Source organism: Nannobrachium achirus (assembly GCF_963921795.1).
Source record: "Nannobrachium achirus genome assembly, chromosome: 11".
Classification (NCBI taxonomy): domain Eukaryota; kingdom Metazoa; phylum Chordata; class Actinopteri; order Myctophiformes; family Myctophidae; genus Nannobrachium; species Nannobrachium achirus.
Genome location: NC_137820.1, coordinates 61,654,448 through 61,672,801, shown reverse-complemented (window position 1 = coordinate 61,672,801; position 18,354 = coordinate 61,654,448). Strand labels below are relative to the sequence as shown.

The following is an 18,354-nucleotide window of genomic DNA, read 5'->3' as shown; positions in this document are numbered from 1 at the left end:
TCATTCTACTACAGTCATACTGTAGGGGAGACCTGTGATTTTGCCCTGGATAATCAATGAGGAGAATTCAACCACCCTGTTGGTTGACTAGGGTTCATGCCACTTACCCAGAGTCAGACCTTGTACTTTGACACGTTAACATTTCAGCTTAGAAACGGAAATACTGGTGACTTTTATGTCCAATCATAATTTGAGAGCATCAACAACTGTCTCATTCCAAATTAAAACGGTGGTTGAATGACAATTCAATTGTATGTTGGTTGTAGGCAAATATTTGTGTGAGAGGAAAGCATCACGTTTCACAAACAATGTCTAGATTCATGGTCTAGGTCATACATGGGCAACTGGCGGCCCGGGGGCCACATGCGGCCCCCACCTTCACTAAATGCGGCCCGCAGGTTAATATCAGAATGCTGATATATTATTGATTTCAGCTGTTACAATTCCAATCATACAAACATGACTCGGTTGAATTTACTCAAGTCTATTAGTAGCTTAATGACTAATATAGTAGTATTCAAATGTTTTTTTTATGTCCAACATATCTGTATTTATGTTTTACGTTCATAAAGTTATTAAGCATAACTAGATGCATTTGAAATGTTAGGTTTCAGGATTCCAATTAAAAAATAACAAAAATAATTCAGGATTCCACTTCAAAAGAAACAAAAATAGCCGATCTACAAGCTCAAAACGCGTCGCAGCGCGACGCGTTTTGAGCTTGTAGATCGGCTATTTTTGCTTCTTTTGTATGAGATACTAGAATGACAAAGTAGGACGTAGCAATATGCAATGTGGCCCTCTGGAGTGAAGGTGGAAATATAGTGGCCCTCTCCATCATCAAAGTTGCCCACCCCGGGTCTAGGTCTACATTTAGTATTTCAACACTGTAATTAACTCCCTTCATAACACATGGACTGGTTAAATGTGTAATTCCATCACTGTCAAGCACTTGGCAGGGAAGGTAGAAGAAGGTAGAAGTTTCAGCGGAAGGCATTAGTTTCAGCTTCACCTAGCTCTGGTCCATCGCGTCTCCTCCCGGAGACGCTCTGACAGACCCGTCGGGAAACGCCTGGACTCGAGATTGTCGGCCCCTCCGAGCGCTCAACATCAGTCAAAATAAACAAAACCGTTTCACTACTCACCAAACCAAAGGTCGTTTTGCGCTGTTGAAAGTCTATTCTCCGCGGTGGTGAACCCCTCAGCACCCCACTTACTCTGTAAAATACATTATTTTTGGCATGAAATAAAGTGCATCCAACTCGACCGCCGCTTATTTCCGGGTTGTGAACCATTGTATCAGCGGTGGCCGCTAGGTGGCCTGAGGTGTGTGCGTTTTATTTCATGACAAAAATAATGTATTTTACAGAGTAGGTGGGGTGCTGAGAGGTTTACCACCGCGGAGAATAGACTTTCAACAACGCAAAACTACCTTTGGTTTGGTGAGTAGTGAAGTAGTTTAGTTTATTTTGACTGATGTTGAGCGCTCGGAGGGGCCGACAATCTCGAGTCCAGGCATTTCCCGACGGGTCTGTCAGAGCGTCTCCGGGAGGAGACACGATGGACCAGTGCTAAGCTTCACCCAGCTTATGGCTGCTCACAGGCACTTGTGGGGTAACTGTCAAGCTCAGGGACACTTGGACTCATATTCCTGACCGGCCAGGGGGCAAACCAGTGACTGGACAGCCTCTCCATCCACTTTCTTCCCAATTCACCCTTTGTCAGCCTTCTGGTTGGTCCCTGACTGACCCACCAGCAGGCTCTATCTGCCTTGTCCCGCCCTGGATCCGCCTTTTTTTATGTTGAATTTGCTAAAACATAATTTTTGGAGAAATAAAAACATTAAAAAAAGGAGAGTGCCACTGAGCAGCTCCATTTTACTGAAACCAAGTTTGAAATTAGAATTGACCACACAGAATAACAATACGAAGCAACTGAATTAAAATGGTAGTGGATGGAGTCAGTGTCCCAGCAAGACACAGCAACCAATGGGCGCGAAGCGGGTGGGACAACGGGCGGGACTTGACAAAGGGTGAATTAGCTACACTAAATTGTGTGAGCTACGTTAGCTCACACAACTAATAATTGACTGCAACTTGCAGAGTTTCCTTTTGACGGCTTACCTTGACCATTTGCTTTACTAGTCAAGTCTGATTTTCAGTTGTACTTTTGACCCGGCTATAAACAAGGTACGTAGTTAACCTTGAAAGCCGTGCACCGGATAGATATTAACTTTGACCTTAACATGATGCAAACAGTCAAGGGACCAAATATTTTGATCAAGTTCTTAGATAAAGAAGACTTATTTAGGCCATTTCCGATCTCTATGTTTATCTTTGGATCAAAACTATTTAAGAAATAAGTCATGACGGGGCCCCTTGAGAATAATTCACCTAAAAGAGCCATTCACATAATACATTTTCCATTCACTACCACAGCTCTATCAGTCAGGGCTAATCTCTGGGGCCAGGTTCTTAGAAAAACAAAGTGTGTCATGGAACTGTTCATTTGTATTTATAGTTTCCTGTGCTGCTGCTCTCTCCAGCGTGGGTGATTCCCACTTCGTTTGGTCCTTGGAAAAACAACGAGGTGTGGTCCATTCATGGTTCACTACTTTTAAATGTGTTAACCCCATGTTCACCTTGCTAAGATAAACAGTAAGGTGTGGACCTGAGCTTCCAATCGAACTTACATAGCAAAATGGGTACATTTTTACCCTTGAGTCATAATAACTCACTTAATGCTCATAATCTTATTATGCAGTGAAAGGCTTAAGGCTGTCCCTTGTCACATGTGTAAGTAACACAACCCTCTGAGCTGTCAATACATACATGTGTTGCAGGGATGATGAAGTATGGCCAGGCTTTGCTCATACAACAAGTACAGTAAACTCTGAATGACATCAGCGGTTCTTAGGGTGTACAGTAAGTCATGGTATCAAGAGGCTTAAGAGGCACAACACATTTTTAAGTGATGAATGGATGGTATTGCTCTTATAAGACAGCTTGTTTGGTCTTAGTTTTGAATTTGTCAGTAAATATGGAAGTGCTACGGCTATGGCCGTCACAATTATTACATAATCGTCTAATCGCAATTATTTGAGGTAATCACAATTGTTTTGCATAATCTTCATAATCGTTTCCATGTTGAAAAATGTTCATATGTTTTCAAACATTTAAAAAAAATAGTGGCAATGGCAGATCTACAAGCTCACAACGTGTCGCACATAATTAAATCGTTAATCGCAATTATTTGAGTGACAATTAACCTTCATGTAAAATGTCAATCGTGACAGCCCTAGCTACGGCTCAAACAAATACACTTTCTAAGACACAAAGCTGCTACATGAGGCGAAGCGTAGGGTGAATTAAGTTCAGGCAGAGTATGAATGGTTAATACCCAGCAGGCAGCTACAATTTCGCTCTCACATCTCTTGGCATAGGGGTGACACTTTCTTACAGAGATGGTAAGGTGGGTGTTCTGTATGAGCCTCAGAAACCATTCACTTTCCCCAGTTCTCCTTTCTGTAGAAGCTTGAGGCTGAGAGCCTTTGATCCAGCAGAGCAACCAGGCTGCGGGATCCTGTGTCAGTCCGTGCATGGCTTGTTTTCTTTTCTCCACTCACGTGTGACCTGAACAATGCTATTCTTCACATGGGCAGAGTGTGCTACTTTTGCCATTGACTTTAACACACACAACAGCCATTTACATTGTTGGTAGATTTGCAGTGATGTCATTAATGATTGAGGTTAGAGTGGTTTATCAGGGAAACAACACTACAGCAATAGCTCGCAAAAGCATACTACGCACACACGCACTCGCACTCGCACACGCACACACACACACACACACACACACACACACACACACACACACACACACACACACACACACACACACACACACACACACACACGTACGTAACAAAACAATAGAAGTGTGGCCAAAAGTCTTCTGCTCTAGTGCTCTTGCCCTCTGGCTGTCACTGCCACTGAACTCTCAAATAGTTCAAAGCTTTTTGATCCGTGGAATGAATGGGTCCTGAACCCTTGGGCATGGTGTGATGTTCTCCCCCTTTGATATTTACTCTCCTGCTGAGTTCTGTGTTCAGTACGATAGTTAGTTTGAGTGTGGGTCGTCAGTGTGACAGTGTGGTTTATTATGTAAAGTCCATACATATCATTTCATTATTTTGCCAAAAACTACAAAATCCAAAACCATATTTGTAATTCGTTGACTGGGGGTCACCCAAGGCCTATATTTGCCCCTGCCTCCCCATAAACCAAATCTTTGCCGAAACATGTGAACATGTAGATCAATATTTTTTTATGAATGTTTAGTTGTTCACCCATTTTTGACCCCATTGTTGCCCATTGAGTGAACAACCAGTTGCAGCAAAAGAGAAGTGCATGTCAAAGTATAACGAAAATGTGTGAAAGTGTACTAAAAAGCTTCAATTGAACAGCAATGATAGACAGGCAAAACGAGGCAAGAGGTTACAGAAATGTGACAATTTACAACCACGTTGTCACATTGAATGCAGAGTTTTCCTGTCTCAATTCATGATCATTCTCACAATACATTTGTCATCTGAGGACAGGCTGCTCTATGTGTGACTGACTTCTACCATCCTTCATGTTAAGCCAAGTCTAAATTTCTTTGATAACAAAAAGGAGCAACTCAAGAAAGTTGCCATAAGGAAGTTGCCATATTGGCTTTGGATGCCATTTTCCTCCTGTTAAGTTTCAATAAACAAACGCCAATTCTAACAGAGCTTTACTGTTCCTTTGTTGCTCTAAATAGGATGACAGCTACAGTGTGTGTTTGATCACTGACCTGTGTTCTTACTACCCTGTTACACAACATCGCTTCTACACCTGCATCTTCATTCCTTTAACAATTACACATTATATGTGCTTGCGTGTGTGTGTGTGTGTGTGTGTGTGTGTGCGTGCGTGCGTGCGTGCGTGCGTGCGTGCGTGCGTGCGTGCGTGCGTGCGTGCGTGCGTGCGTGCGCGCGCGTGCGTGTGTGTATGCTTGACTTCACAATTTTCCTACATGTGCACAAGGAAGGATATATTTATTTATTTAGCCTTTTGTGTTTTAATACACCTGGCATGCACAACTCAAGCGCGCACACACACACAAACACACACACCGTGCTCAACATGTCATCACATATCTGGTCCCAGTGGACGGACGTGCGCTGCGCACACACATGTGAGATGATAGGTGAGTACAAGACAGGAGAGTGGCTCCCACACTACTGAACATACAGCGTACAACGCCAGAGTATCAGGTGACACGCTTCAGCCCCGTCCCCCAGCCCACTACCTGTATCAAACATGGCCACGCACGCTCACGCGCGCGCACACACACACACAGCACACACACGTTATGCAGACTGAAAGAGCTGTCCTCTTTGTTTCACACAACAGAGTTCTCTTATTATGCCTAACATGGCTTCATGATCTCTTCTCTGGAGTTGGGATGTCCTTATAGCCAAGACAGATCTCTCTCTCACACATGCACACCAGAGATTCCGTTAGCCGGTATTTGCCGGCCATTGACCGGTTCAAATCTTAATTGGCCGGTAAATAAAATCACTGTCGGCCACCCTGGCCGGTTGGTAAAGCGTTGCATTTATAGCATAATATATATATGTTTTATTTGGATGTAAAATAAAGTAACTAAAACTCAGCGCAAATATATTTGACACGAATAAACCATTTGTGGATGCACTGCAGCCGCAGCGGAGCGCCGAATGCGCTGCTGTAAACACACACACACACACACGCACCGTCAAGCACACACTAGGCGCAGGCAGCTGATTTCAGACTGAGCTGCGCTGGAGAAGCAGTCCACCAGAGAGTGGGCGGGTCTATTGGCTGGAGCCAGGCAACCAGGCAGCAGCATGGGCAGCAGCCAGCCACTCAGAGTGACACAGCTGAAAATGGCGGCGCGGCGAAAACAAACCTCCCTCACTGCATTTTTTAAAACCCCCGGCTCCACAGCTCCACTGACAACCCTAACCGGCTCCACTGACAAACCTAACAAAGAAAATCAGACCCACCATGAAGAGGAAAGTGATGCAGACCACGAAGAAGAGGTTGGTGGCGGTGAACCAGCTAAAAAAAAACAAAAAACTACGAGATGTTTCAGGACGGAGTGGTTAGAAATTTACACATGGTTGTCACACGACGTGGTTGATAATGTCGACAAAATGTACTGCACATTCTGCCAGAAAGCAGGGAAGTTGAATGGTTTTACCAAGGGTTCAACGAACATGAAAAGGGGAGCGATAAATGAACATGCCCAAAGCAGCGATCACATTGCAGCAGTGAATTTGAGGCAACAACAACATTCAATGCAAGAGCACTGTGATAAAGCCAAGAAGTCATCCTCAGATAAACTCATATCGCAGCTCAAAATTGTGTTTTATTTGGCCAAAAATGACATCCCTTGTAATCAATTTGTTGGAATGACACAGTTGATGAAATCGGTGAGAGCCCCCGACTTTATAAACGAAACAGGCCTTTATAAGCACAGTGACTCTGTCAACGATATGGAGGAAGCCATGGAAGAAACCGTACTGGGAGAGCTTGACGAGAAACTGCAAGCAAGTGAGTTCCTGGGCATCATTATTGATGAAACTGTAAACATTACAGTAACAAGAAAGCTGATCATCTACGTTAAATGTGAACGAGACGGAAAGCCCGAAACTTGTTTCATTGGCAACTATACTATTCAGAATGGGACAGCGCAGTGTGTATTTGACAAAGTGGTGGAGGCACTGCAGGAACAAGGCGTCCCCATCGATCGAGTGACGGGTCTCGGATCAGACGGGGCCAGTGTGATGACAGGGAAGCGTAGTGGGGTAATTTCCCTGCTAAAAAAGAAAAGTCCCTTCGCTATTCAAGTACACTGCGTGGCTCACCGTTGTGCACTGGCTGCTGTAGACGCATGCAAAGCAGTGGAGAAAGTAGCTGACTACAAAGAGACTGTGAACTCGGTGTATTCATTTTACAAGAAATCCTCCACCAGAACAAACAGACTCCGTGAACTAAAAGCCAACTTAGACGAGGAGGACATGGCAAGTTTAAAACAACAATGTGCAGTCCGCTGGTTGTCACTGGACAGGGCAGTGAATGCCATAAAAAAGAACTGGCCAGCGCTCGTGATGGAACTTAAAGAAGAGGCAAATGGAGGGAATGCAAAAGCCCGTGTGATACTGAATGAAATTCAGACACATCACTTCATTGCAATGACCCACATGCTATGTGACGTGCTCCCAGTCATGACCAAACTGAATTTGGTGTTTCAAAAAGAAGATGTGAATTTAGCCAGCATCAGACCCATGGTGCAAGCCTCCGTAGCAGCACTAACACAGCTGAAAGAGAGCCCGGGCCCAGAAGAACAGCTGTTTAATGAAGGCGTTTCTGACGGCGTCTTTAAGGATATAAAACTTACACAGAAAGATAAGAAGTTCATTCACGCATTCGACTCTGTCAGAGAGCAGTACATTCAGCATCTGTGCGATGCTCTGAAGGAACGATTCCCCGAAAACGACCTGGATCTCCTCAGCTGCTTTGATGCCGTGTTTAATCCTTCCAGATACCCCCCGTCAAACAGCAAGGGTGAGTAGTAATAATAATATAATAATGATGATGATGATGATGATGATAATGAATAATAATAATCATAAACTCCATTTATATGTCACCTTTCGTGACATGAAATGCAGCTCAAAGTGCAGAGCAGAAATAGTACACATTCATTATTCTATTCAGTCGCCAAGTAGGCCTACAGTATTATTGAAATCATATCAATAGCCTATTTGGTGTGCATTTAATACCATATAGCCTAGTTATGTATCATGCCCCACAGGCAACAGCCTATAGCCTCAGTCATGTTCCTAAAAATAGTTCATGTTCAATTTCAAGTTGTAGGGCATTTATATAAGCAACATGCGCAAAAAAGCCATTGGCTAACTGAGAAAAAACATCTTTACAGAGTTTCAAGAATATGCAGAGCCAGCCATCGCTCAGCTGCTGGAGCACTTTGGAGAAGAGAGACAGGCAGAGGGACAGACTTTTGCACCATTCATCTCCACCTCAGACGCGCGCAAAGACGCAATACCAATGATGACAGCACTCCGTGGATATGGTGGATTAACGTTTAACACCGGCTGCCAGACGCTTATTAGGGAACTGCGCAAGATGTACCCTGATTGGGCAAAGCTGGCAAAGATAGCATGCACCATCCCTGTATCAAGTGTTCCAGCGGAAAGGGGATTTTCCCTACAGAATAGAATTAAAACCGCAATGAGAAGCCGGCTTCGCGAGGAAAGGGTGACTCGTTTAATGCGCCTTTCGAGCTTCCCCAAGGACTTGAACACTTTTGACTTTGCACAGGCAGCAGACCATTTCACAACCGCAAAGCCACGGCGCAAATAGGCCTAAACTACAGAGTAGCTTAGCTAAAGAATATGCACACTGCACAGTATAGGCTATTTATTTTCTGTTATATTTAATTTTGTTTATTAAAATTCTTAGGCCTTTCGACTTTGCAAAAGCAGCGGAGCATTTCACAACCGCGCAAATAGGCCTAGGCCTTGCTATGAGCATACGCACAGTAGGCTATTTATTTTCTTTTATATGCTATTTAATTTTGTTTATTAAAATGCCTTGGCCTACCTTTCTCCACTTTGTTATCCAAAATAGGCCTAGTCCTGCTAAAGGCCGCAATAACTGCAACAGGTGTGTTCATTATCTTGTTAATCGAATCGATGTTATGTGCAATGTGCAAATTAATACTCGTTGTTTAACTTCTATCTGTTTAATCTGTTATTTCATTATAGCCCATAATAAAATATGGATATAACACTGCATTTGGCATTATTTTAGAACATTTCGTTTTGCAAACAAATGTGATGGTAATGTTAATAAGTGTTAAATAATGTTATATAATATGTGGCCGGTAAAATGGTGCGCTGGCCGTTTTTTTTTTACGCTGCCGGCCAAGACGGCCGACGGGGAAAATGGCTAACGGAAACCCTGATGCACACATGCATGCACGCACGCACGCACATACATACGTGTGATCAGTATGTCACCAGTAAGACTCCCTAATCGGGAGATAAGCGACCGTAGGTCACTTATCTCCACAAATAGAGCAAAAATGTGTTTTTCCAAAATCTTCCTGATCCATGTTGATGACATGAGTGTAGACATACTGTGTAGTGATTTTCGTGATTTTAGGGCAAAATCTGAATCGGCCTCATGGTGGCGCTAGAGGGCCATGTGAGAAATGAGGGGTGGGGTCTCCCCGCCGCCAAGGCGGACGAATAGGTACCGGCCCCGGCTCTCCCGGTCGCTCCTAGCCCGAGTTACGGCATTTTATGTGAGCTGCAGTGGCAGGGGGTCCTCCACTGGGGGCGCCACCACTTTTGCATCCGTTCTGGAGCACCAGGAGTGGGTGGTCCCCGGGAATGCCCCGTGAGCAGCCCCGTTGGGGTGGTCATTTGGTAATTTTTGCACATGTGCTCATTTTTTACACTTGGGGGTCCCCGAGGGAGCTGGGGGTCCCTGGAGCTCCGGGGGTCCTTGGAGGTTGTAGTTTGGCAGGTAAGGAGTGTGTGTGCAAAATCTGGCATGGATCGGGGCAACGGTTGCGGAGATATGAGCAGGGCAAAAGTGTGACGTGTGACGTGTGTGACGGACGGATGGACGGACAGACGGACACCTCGAGCAGCTTTCTGTAGTAAGTGCGACCTACGGTCGCAACCAGTCCCTGTAGTTAACTGGAAGAACTACGTGTCATGTCAGATCCTACAACATCTTTGTATTGTAAAAAGCCAAGAGGTTTTGAGCTCATGCATAACCACAAACACTACTAAGAAATACAAACGAAATACCGCTGGCAGAGTGTGCACACACACAGTCACACACACACACACACAGGAATGCACGCACACACAACAAGACAAAGGCAAAGCAACTATACCAGTAAGACTCCCTAATCGGGAGATAAGCGACCGTTGGTCGCTTATCTCCATAAATAGGCCAAAAAGTAGTTTGTGCAAAATCGTCCTGATGGTGGCGCTAGATGGGACAGATGCGTTGTGATTACATGACTGTAGAGATACTGTGTACTGGTGTGCATGATTTTAGGGCAAAATCTGTAGGAGCAGGGTGACTGTAGAGATACTGTGTAGTGGTTTGTGTGGACACACCCACAGGCAGATCTTGATAGTGGACCCAGGTCTGTTTATTTAAGCATGGAGGCTCATCCTTCCTGGACTCCCTGGTGTGAAGGGGTGTGTGTGTGTGTGTGTGTGTGTGTGTGTGTGTGTGTGTGTGTGTGTGTGTGTGTGTGTGTGTGTGTGTGTGTGTGTGTGTGAGAGAGAGAGGACAGTGGCAACATTCCTTGCCACTTGGCAGGTCACACATTATGTTTGAGAGAGAGAGAGAGTGTGTGTGTGTGTGTGTGTGTGTGTGTGTGTGTGTGTGTGTGTGTGTGTGTGTGTGTGACACAGAGAGAGCAGCCCCGTTGGGGTGGTCATTTGGTCATTTTTGCACATTTGGTAATTTTTTACACCTGGGGGTCCCCCAGGGACCTGGGGGTCCCCGAAACTCCGGGGGTCCTTGGAGGTTGTAGTTTGGCAGGCAAGGAGTGTGTGTGCAAAATCTGGCATGGATCGGGGCAACGGTTGCAGAGATATGAGCAGGGCAAAAGTGTGACGTGTGACGTGTGACAGAGGGAGTGACGGAGTGACGGAGGGACAGCCGGTGGAGGTTTGGATAGTGTGCAAGTAACTGCGACCTACGGTCGCAATAAATAACTGACATAGTCGTAGTGAAGAGCTAAACACGCTCTTTCGCCATGTAAAACAGGCCAAATAGAAGGTGGTTTTGGAACCGATGCCAAACTTTCTTTGAAGCGGTATTGAAACCTGTCCAACGATACACAAGCCCTAGATTTTTTGCCAGGTGCTTTTCAGCCACGGAATTCCCAAAGCCAACAACTCAAACTATGAAGTCTCTCGGGTATACCTGGCTGCCGTATTAGTGTGCGACACCAAGGAGGCCGAGTCTCTCAACACTTTGCAGTAAACAGTCAAGCCCTTATGGGTCCTTTTCTTGCACTTTCAGAGTCAACTTTTTACAATGTCAGAATCAGAACAGAGTCAGAATTTTACAGTGTAACTGCACTTGCTCATGCTAAGTTTAAATCGGGAGCGTGTCGCTGTTACTACATGTCATCTTTTCGACACCCGACTCTAACCCTCGCCATAACCTTAACCTCCGTGGAGTGAGTCGCTAACCCTCCGGTCGGAATGATGGGCGTTCGCAAAAGCGAGATTTCCCCGTTTAAATCAAGGAAACACCTGCACCCCATTGTGACCTGAACTCTATATACAGCTATCAGCGACAGAGTGACCCAGTGTCTGTGTGTGTTTGTGTATGCGTGGGCAACTGTTATTATGTAAGACAGTCTCAGAGCAACTCAGGTGTGAAAGTGGAAGAGTGTGTGTTTGTTGGGAAGAGAGGCAAGTAAAGTACAAGGTGTGTGAGTGACTCGGCAGACGCTGGCTGGGTGGATACAGGTTGAGCTGGTTAGCAGCTCTGCCATGTAGACAGCGTGTCCCTGGCACATTGTCATGTGTAATTATTACTGCTATCATCATATGGAAAACATGTTTACCAGTCTATGAGAAACTGCATGCGTGTACACACGCATGCACGCAGGCCATTAGGAGTTTTCCACGGAGGTATGGCAGAAACAACATTGGCACAATACATGTCATAATAGCGCTACTCTAGGTGCCATAATAGTATCATATCGATATTAGTGGACAACATGACTAGTATTTTTTCAATCCAGTGGGAAATTGTCCTCACTACATAGGAAAATTACCTGTGTTAATTTGTCCATTGGTAACTCAGAGTGTGTTAAATTAAAGATACAAATTGGCGGTTTTCAACCTAGATCTCATTGTTCTGATGTGAGGAGCTCAATAATCCCCCACACCTGATGTGAAATGACACGTGAAGTCATCGTTTCACTACGTCAGGATTGTGTGGAGAAACACACTGAAGACAGAGGGTATTTACTGTACCACCCAATGTTACTGATCTCACATTAGGTGTTAAAGGCAAGCTGAGGATTTGACTGTGTAGAATGTTTGAACGAGTGCTAAATGGAAAGGTTGTAGGAAAAGCACGGCCAGGCCATCGTCATAAATCCATGTACAATACATCTCTCCCTCTCTCTCTCGCTCTCTGAATAAATCCATGTATTATACCTCTCTCTCTCTCTCTCTCTCTCTATGAATAAATCCATGTACAATACATCTCTCTCTGAATAAAAGAAGTTTCCTTCCCCTCGTAGATCGTAGGTCACAGAAGAGGAAAGCTGCTGACCGGGACGACACAGGGACTGTCCATCACTGAGAGACAGTCAGGACAGCACAGCTTAGCTCATCTTCCTGTACACGTCAACTGCACTTCCTTTCCAACGTGGTTCACATACAAACACACACACGTGGGGTGTCGCACCAAATTCTGGGCCCTGGGTACAAGGATTCACTTCAATTATTTTGTGCTTTAACTATCGAAAAATAGCAGATATACAAGCTCACAGCGCGGCACCGAGTGCCGCGCTGCGAGCTTGTAGATCTGCTATTTTTTTTTTATCGTGAAAATTTGTGCAAGTCTTTGAATATTTCAAAGACTTGCATTTTCTTTTGAAAAACCTATGTTTCTATGTAAGTGGTGCTCAAACTTTTTCATGTGAAGGACCCCCAAAATGATATGTAATTGGCCACAGACCCCATCTCAAAATATTTAGTTCCAGTGACCCCCCCCCCCCCCCCCCCCCCCGGAAGCAAACATTTAGTTACAAATGTTCGCTTAAAAAATACATAAATTTAAAGATTTGCACACATTTTCACGATTTTTCAAAAATAGTAGATCTACCAGCTTGCAGGCACCAGCTGTGATCTACCAGCTGTGAGCTTATATAATATCTGCTATTTTTCAATAGCTAAAGTATAAAATAATTAAGGCCCCTCCACCTTGGCCCTAGTAACTCAGTCCTACATTAGCCCCCCCTTGTGACGCCCCTGCACACACACACACACACACACACACACACACACACACGTGGGTGGGCAGCGTACGTAAAAGGAAAGGATTCTCTCGGTGAGGCGTCCCTCCCTCCCACGGGATTCATGGGAAGGACAGAGAGAAGGTGCACAACATGCAGAACAGGAAGCTACAGCTCTATTTTAGGTCTAATGAGGGTCCCCACCCAGTCCAGCCGTACAATGGCATGGAAACAAGAGGAGGAGCGCGCGCACACACACACACACACACACACACACACACACACACACACACACACACACACACACACACACACACACACACACACACACACACACACACACACACACACACACACACACACACACACACACACACACACACACACACACACAGACACACACACACACACACACACACACACACACACACACACACAGTAAACCCATTAGCTGGACCATAAACACGTCAGTGTGATATTCACCACCCATTCATACACACAGATGTTTACACCCGTGCATCAATCACACAGAGAGAGGACAGTAATCATGTCGTTCTGAAGGATCCATGCTGTGGGAAGGGAAGGGCACAGCATCCACTGGTTCATACACACTACTAGCCCCAGCTGGAGCAGCACATTTATACTTTGACAGTGTTATTTGTAACTATGACAGTTTAGAAATTAAACCAAATGGACCCGTGAGGGTGTTCCAAAATCCAAATGCATGATAGTTAAAGTAGGGCTGTCACAATTATTACATAATCGTCTAATCGCAATTATTTGAGTAACAATTAATCGTCATGTAAAATGTCATAATCGTGACAGCCCTAAGTGTAAGGAAACGGCTTTCTCCCTAGTCCCGGAAAAGACGTGCTGCGATACGTTCCAAATAGATACATTAACACTGAGGATTTACTGCACAGGAAGAAGGCAAGACAACGGTACAAGAAAACAGATGTACAGTCCATCCTAACGGGTCAAGCGGGACATTGTTACTGTTTGAGCAGTTCAGGTACCATCAAGCCCAACATGTGAGCCAAGCCATGGCTCATATCTCTGTACTGGATACTGACTATCGGGGGACTTTACACATACATGTATATACACATACAGTACACACACAGAATAGGGGTTTCATCCAGCCCCTGTGATTTATTCTAGTTGCCCAAACTTCCCTGCAGTGGTGGAAAAAGTACTCACATTCTTTACTTAAGTAAAAGTACCAATACAGCAATGTAGAAGTACTCTGTTACAAGTAGAAGTCCGGAATACAAAATTTACTCGAGTAAAAGCACAAAATCGTTGCTATCAAAATGTATTTAAAGTACCAAAAGTAGAAAGTACTCATTATGCAGAATTTCTCATTTCAGAAGTTTTAAAATGTATACAAATATTTGAAAATAGCAGATCTACAAGCTCACAATGCACAATTGTGGACTTGTAAGATCGGCTATTTTCAAATGGACGAAATGAATATAGGGCTGAAGTGGGTAATGTATATTTTGTAATAATAATAATCAATATCTAAAAAGTAACCAAAGTTTTGAAATAATTGCAGTGGAGTAAAAAGTACAATATTTGCCTTAGATGGAGTAGAAGTAAAAGTATTGAAAATTGCAAATACTCCAGTAAAGTAAAGATTCCCTAAAATTTTACTTAACACATTCCCTGCAATATGAATCATCTGTCAATCATCGACCTACAGTATATTCACTCCAGATCCCTCCAGTAAGTACAATAACTAAATCAATATAATAATTATAGCACGCTGAGCTGTCATGTTACCAACACAGTAGAACCTGCAGCCAGCAACAGACACAAGCCAAAACGGAGGCCAAGACAAACACAGACAGGGTCAGATTACAGACACTGGGATATGAGGTGTGATACACTTGTCTGATGTGGTCTCACAACTCTGTATAACATTCCATCCCCAGCTTTGCTTCACAAATTGCTACTAGTCAGGAGATATTAATAAAACCTGGGAATAAATTCCTTACCAAACAATTTCTTCACCAATGTGTTCGTAAAGATGTCTCGTAACATATCTAACAAAGATTGAAATTCAACATCCCTAGGAAAATCTTTGACACCTAGGGTAATTCTGGGTCTCATTCACTTACTATACACTATACTGTAAGGGAAAAAAAAAATACGCCCAAAAATATGCTTTAAAGTTATACCATGTAACTTTTTTTATAAAACACATCTTAAAATTGTCCTAACTCTTAAATCGCTAAAGTTTTAGAACACCCACTCCGTTATTTTCAGCTTCTGAAGCCTTCTCTTTATATGTTTTCTATGATCCTGACCGGGGTCCGGTTTTCGCGCAAAAATTACGTCATCATACACTACCGGCCAATCACAGCGAGGGTTATACACTACCGGCCAATCACAGCGCATCTTGAAGTGGGGTCGGTAGCTATCACAATAGGGCGGCCATATTTGTAGGCGCCCGTGTGTCTCTATCTATACTCGGGTGAAACACTCCGTTTCTCCGGAATGCCTGAACGCACAGGAACCAGGGACCCCTCTAAAGATAGATCTCGGCGAGGTGGAGGCAGACACGGGGGTGGCGCCGGGGTGTGAGGCCCGGTCCGCGGCAAAAAACGTCCGAAAGACGCGGACGCTACTGACCACTAGTTGAGCAACTTAAGGCCACTTTTAACCGCACAGATTCGTCGACGATTCGGCGGCGGATAGCGTCGGTTGCCGAACGGGAGCTTATCGTCAGGTTTTCGGCAGCGGGTCGGGAACGTTATCGACCGAAAACTGGAAAACTGGACTTGCCCGGTTTTGTTGAGTCGGTCCCTTGCCCGTCGGCAGTGAAATGAGCCAACGAGAGCGGATAAAAGACAACACACAATCCGCTGATAGCTATCTGTTTGGCATACATACTGTTTCCACACAGTCACAGAGGACACCGAGACAACACACTACACACAACTGAATAAAGTGGGCGCGAGTGAACTGCTTGCCTAGCGCGATAGTTGCCCAATTGCTGCGCTCAGAAAGGTGCTGCAGCTGTGAAAAGCTGGATGTGTGCTTCAGCGTATGACGGTGCGTGTCGAGCATAGCAGACATACAAGCTCACAACGCTTCAAGTTCCGACATGTTGTGAGCTTGTAGCTCTGATATTTTCAATGCGCGACGTCACACAATACAGCAGTGGAGGCAGAACGCTGAAGCAGCAACAAGCTGTTGTGAAAGTGTCAGATCATGATACAATTTTAAATGATTATGATTGGTTTTAAAGGTTGTTCTACTTTATCCAAATAATAATATTAATAATAGGCTTAATAACAGCATTTTCCGACAGCGACGGCATGCAGGGACGATCAACTATGGAGTGAAAATAGCCTTTCAGACTACTGCCACCTCCTGGTTTGGAATGGTATTTCATGCGATCTCTCCGCGCATGCGCACAATTGCATACAGTAAGTACAGTCGGCAGACGAAGTTCTGTGCAGTTCTTTGCAGTCCTTTGCAAGTTCTTTGCAGTTCTTTGCAGTCCTTTGCAAGTTCTTTGCAGTCCTTTGCAGACTTTTTGGTGTGGAGAGGCCTTTACACAGTATAGCTTTAAGTAGCATGTTAGGGGTCTAACTAAGAATTACCCTTGCTGTCAAAGATTCTTCTAGGGATGTTGATTTTCAATCTTTGTTAGATATGTTACTAGACACCTTTACGAACACATTGGTGAAGACATTGTTTGGTAAGGAATTTATTCCCAGATTTGACAGGTATTCTGCTCATTTCCCCTGACTATACACATCGTCTCTGCAGTCATGAACAACATGTATATCACAGAGTTTTGATATTCCACAAGATTGACGATTGACTGGATTTCAAAGTTTCTGGGTGGGGCCTACAGTATATATTACATAAAATGGTAATAGTTACAATAGTTAATAGTGGGCGTGGTGCCACTAAAATAATCAGCCTTTAATTTTTTCCCATTGAGATTTGCAAAAATATTTACATCAATTATTTTAAGCCTAGAGATGGTGCCACACATGAAAAAAGTTCTACTGTGTGTCATGGAAATGCCCCTCCCCCCCAGACTTAAAAAAAACAGATTAGATTCTGCTTCAAAATATGTTAATCCTACAGTACAGAGTACAGTATATCCCTGGACAATTTGCTCTGCATTAGTGAACATTCACCACTATTCTGCTGGCCAGAAGCAACATCACGTAATCCTGCAATGTGACATCAGTGCACAGCCAAGTGTTTGATAATAATAATAAAGTAGTTTCAAATGGAGTGCTTTTATGGGCTTACTTGATGAGAGCGGCCCTGGCGGTGTCCTGCTGCTCTGGCTGGGCCACGCTTAGGGCAGCGGAGGATTCAGAGTCCTGGGATGATGGAAGTGTGGAGGAATGGATGGAGGAGGAGGAGGCAGGGAGGGTGGTAGGACGAAGGGATGAGGGGAGGAGGATGGATGAGGTACAGGGGGAATCCTGGGACGATGGCTTCCTGCTCTTCCACAGCAGGCGAAGGGACTTGACTCCCAGTGGGAATTGGCCGGCGTTGCTACGACGGCGGGCCACCTTGCCAACAGGTCCTGTGCCTTTCCTCTTGAAGGATGGATTTGGTCTGGGAAGACAACAATCGAAACATGTAAAAATATTGCATGGTAGGGCAGGGGTCTTCAAATAGCTTCAAATAGCCGATCTACAAGCTCACTTGTGAGCTTGTAGATCTGCTATTTTTGGCTAAAGTTCTCAGAATATATTATGGACACTAGGGTTCAAGTGGTTGATATAAAAAAAAAGAGAATTTCTACCACACAAAGATTTGGAGGACCCCCGTAGTAACTCTGAGGACCCTCTGTTGAAGACCCCTGCCCTGTGGTAGGGAATTCTCTTGTGTTATTATTTTCAGTTATTCCTAAGTAGGAATAACGTTTTTTTGCGGTAGATACATGATTAACCACTTTAAACCTGGCATCCCTATCTTGAGAATGTTATAGGTGTATTTGGTGAACATTTTTAAACTTAGTTACAATCTCACAATGTGTCACATCGTGTGCTTGTATAAATTATAAAATAGGGCTGAAGAGTTTAAGGGTGCAGAAGATTGTTTTAATTGAATACTTTTATATTAGGCAGAAATGTAAACCGCACAGTCAGACATTTAGGCCAAAAGGAGAACACCAACAAGTCCTGGGGACTTCCATTGTGGTCCTAACATGACATATTAACCTGAGCCTGCATCATTGTAATCTCTCGAGAACAGACACTG

At 44.3% G+C, this 18,354-nt stretch overlaps 1 protein-coding gene across 1 annotated transcript in view; it reads right to left on the bottom strand.

Annotated features, from left to right (window-relative positions):
* The window catches only part of LOC308294797 (uncharacterized protein), a 112,182-nt gene that overhangs the window by 9,230 nt on the left and 84,598 nt on the right, over positions 1–18,354 (bottom strand). The window contains exon 14 of the mRNA XM_080737660.1: positions 17,392–17,706. Coding sequence (XP_080593786.1) covers positions 17,392–17,706 — 315 coding nt within the window. The remainder of the gene's footprint in view (positions 1–17,391; positions 17,707–18,354) is intronic.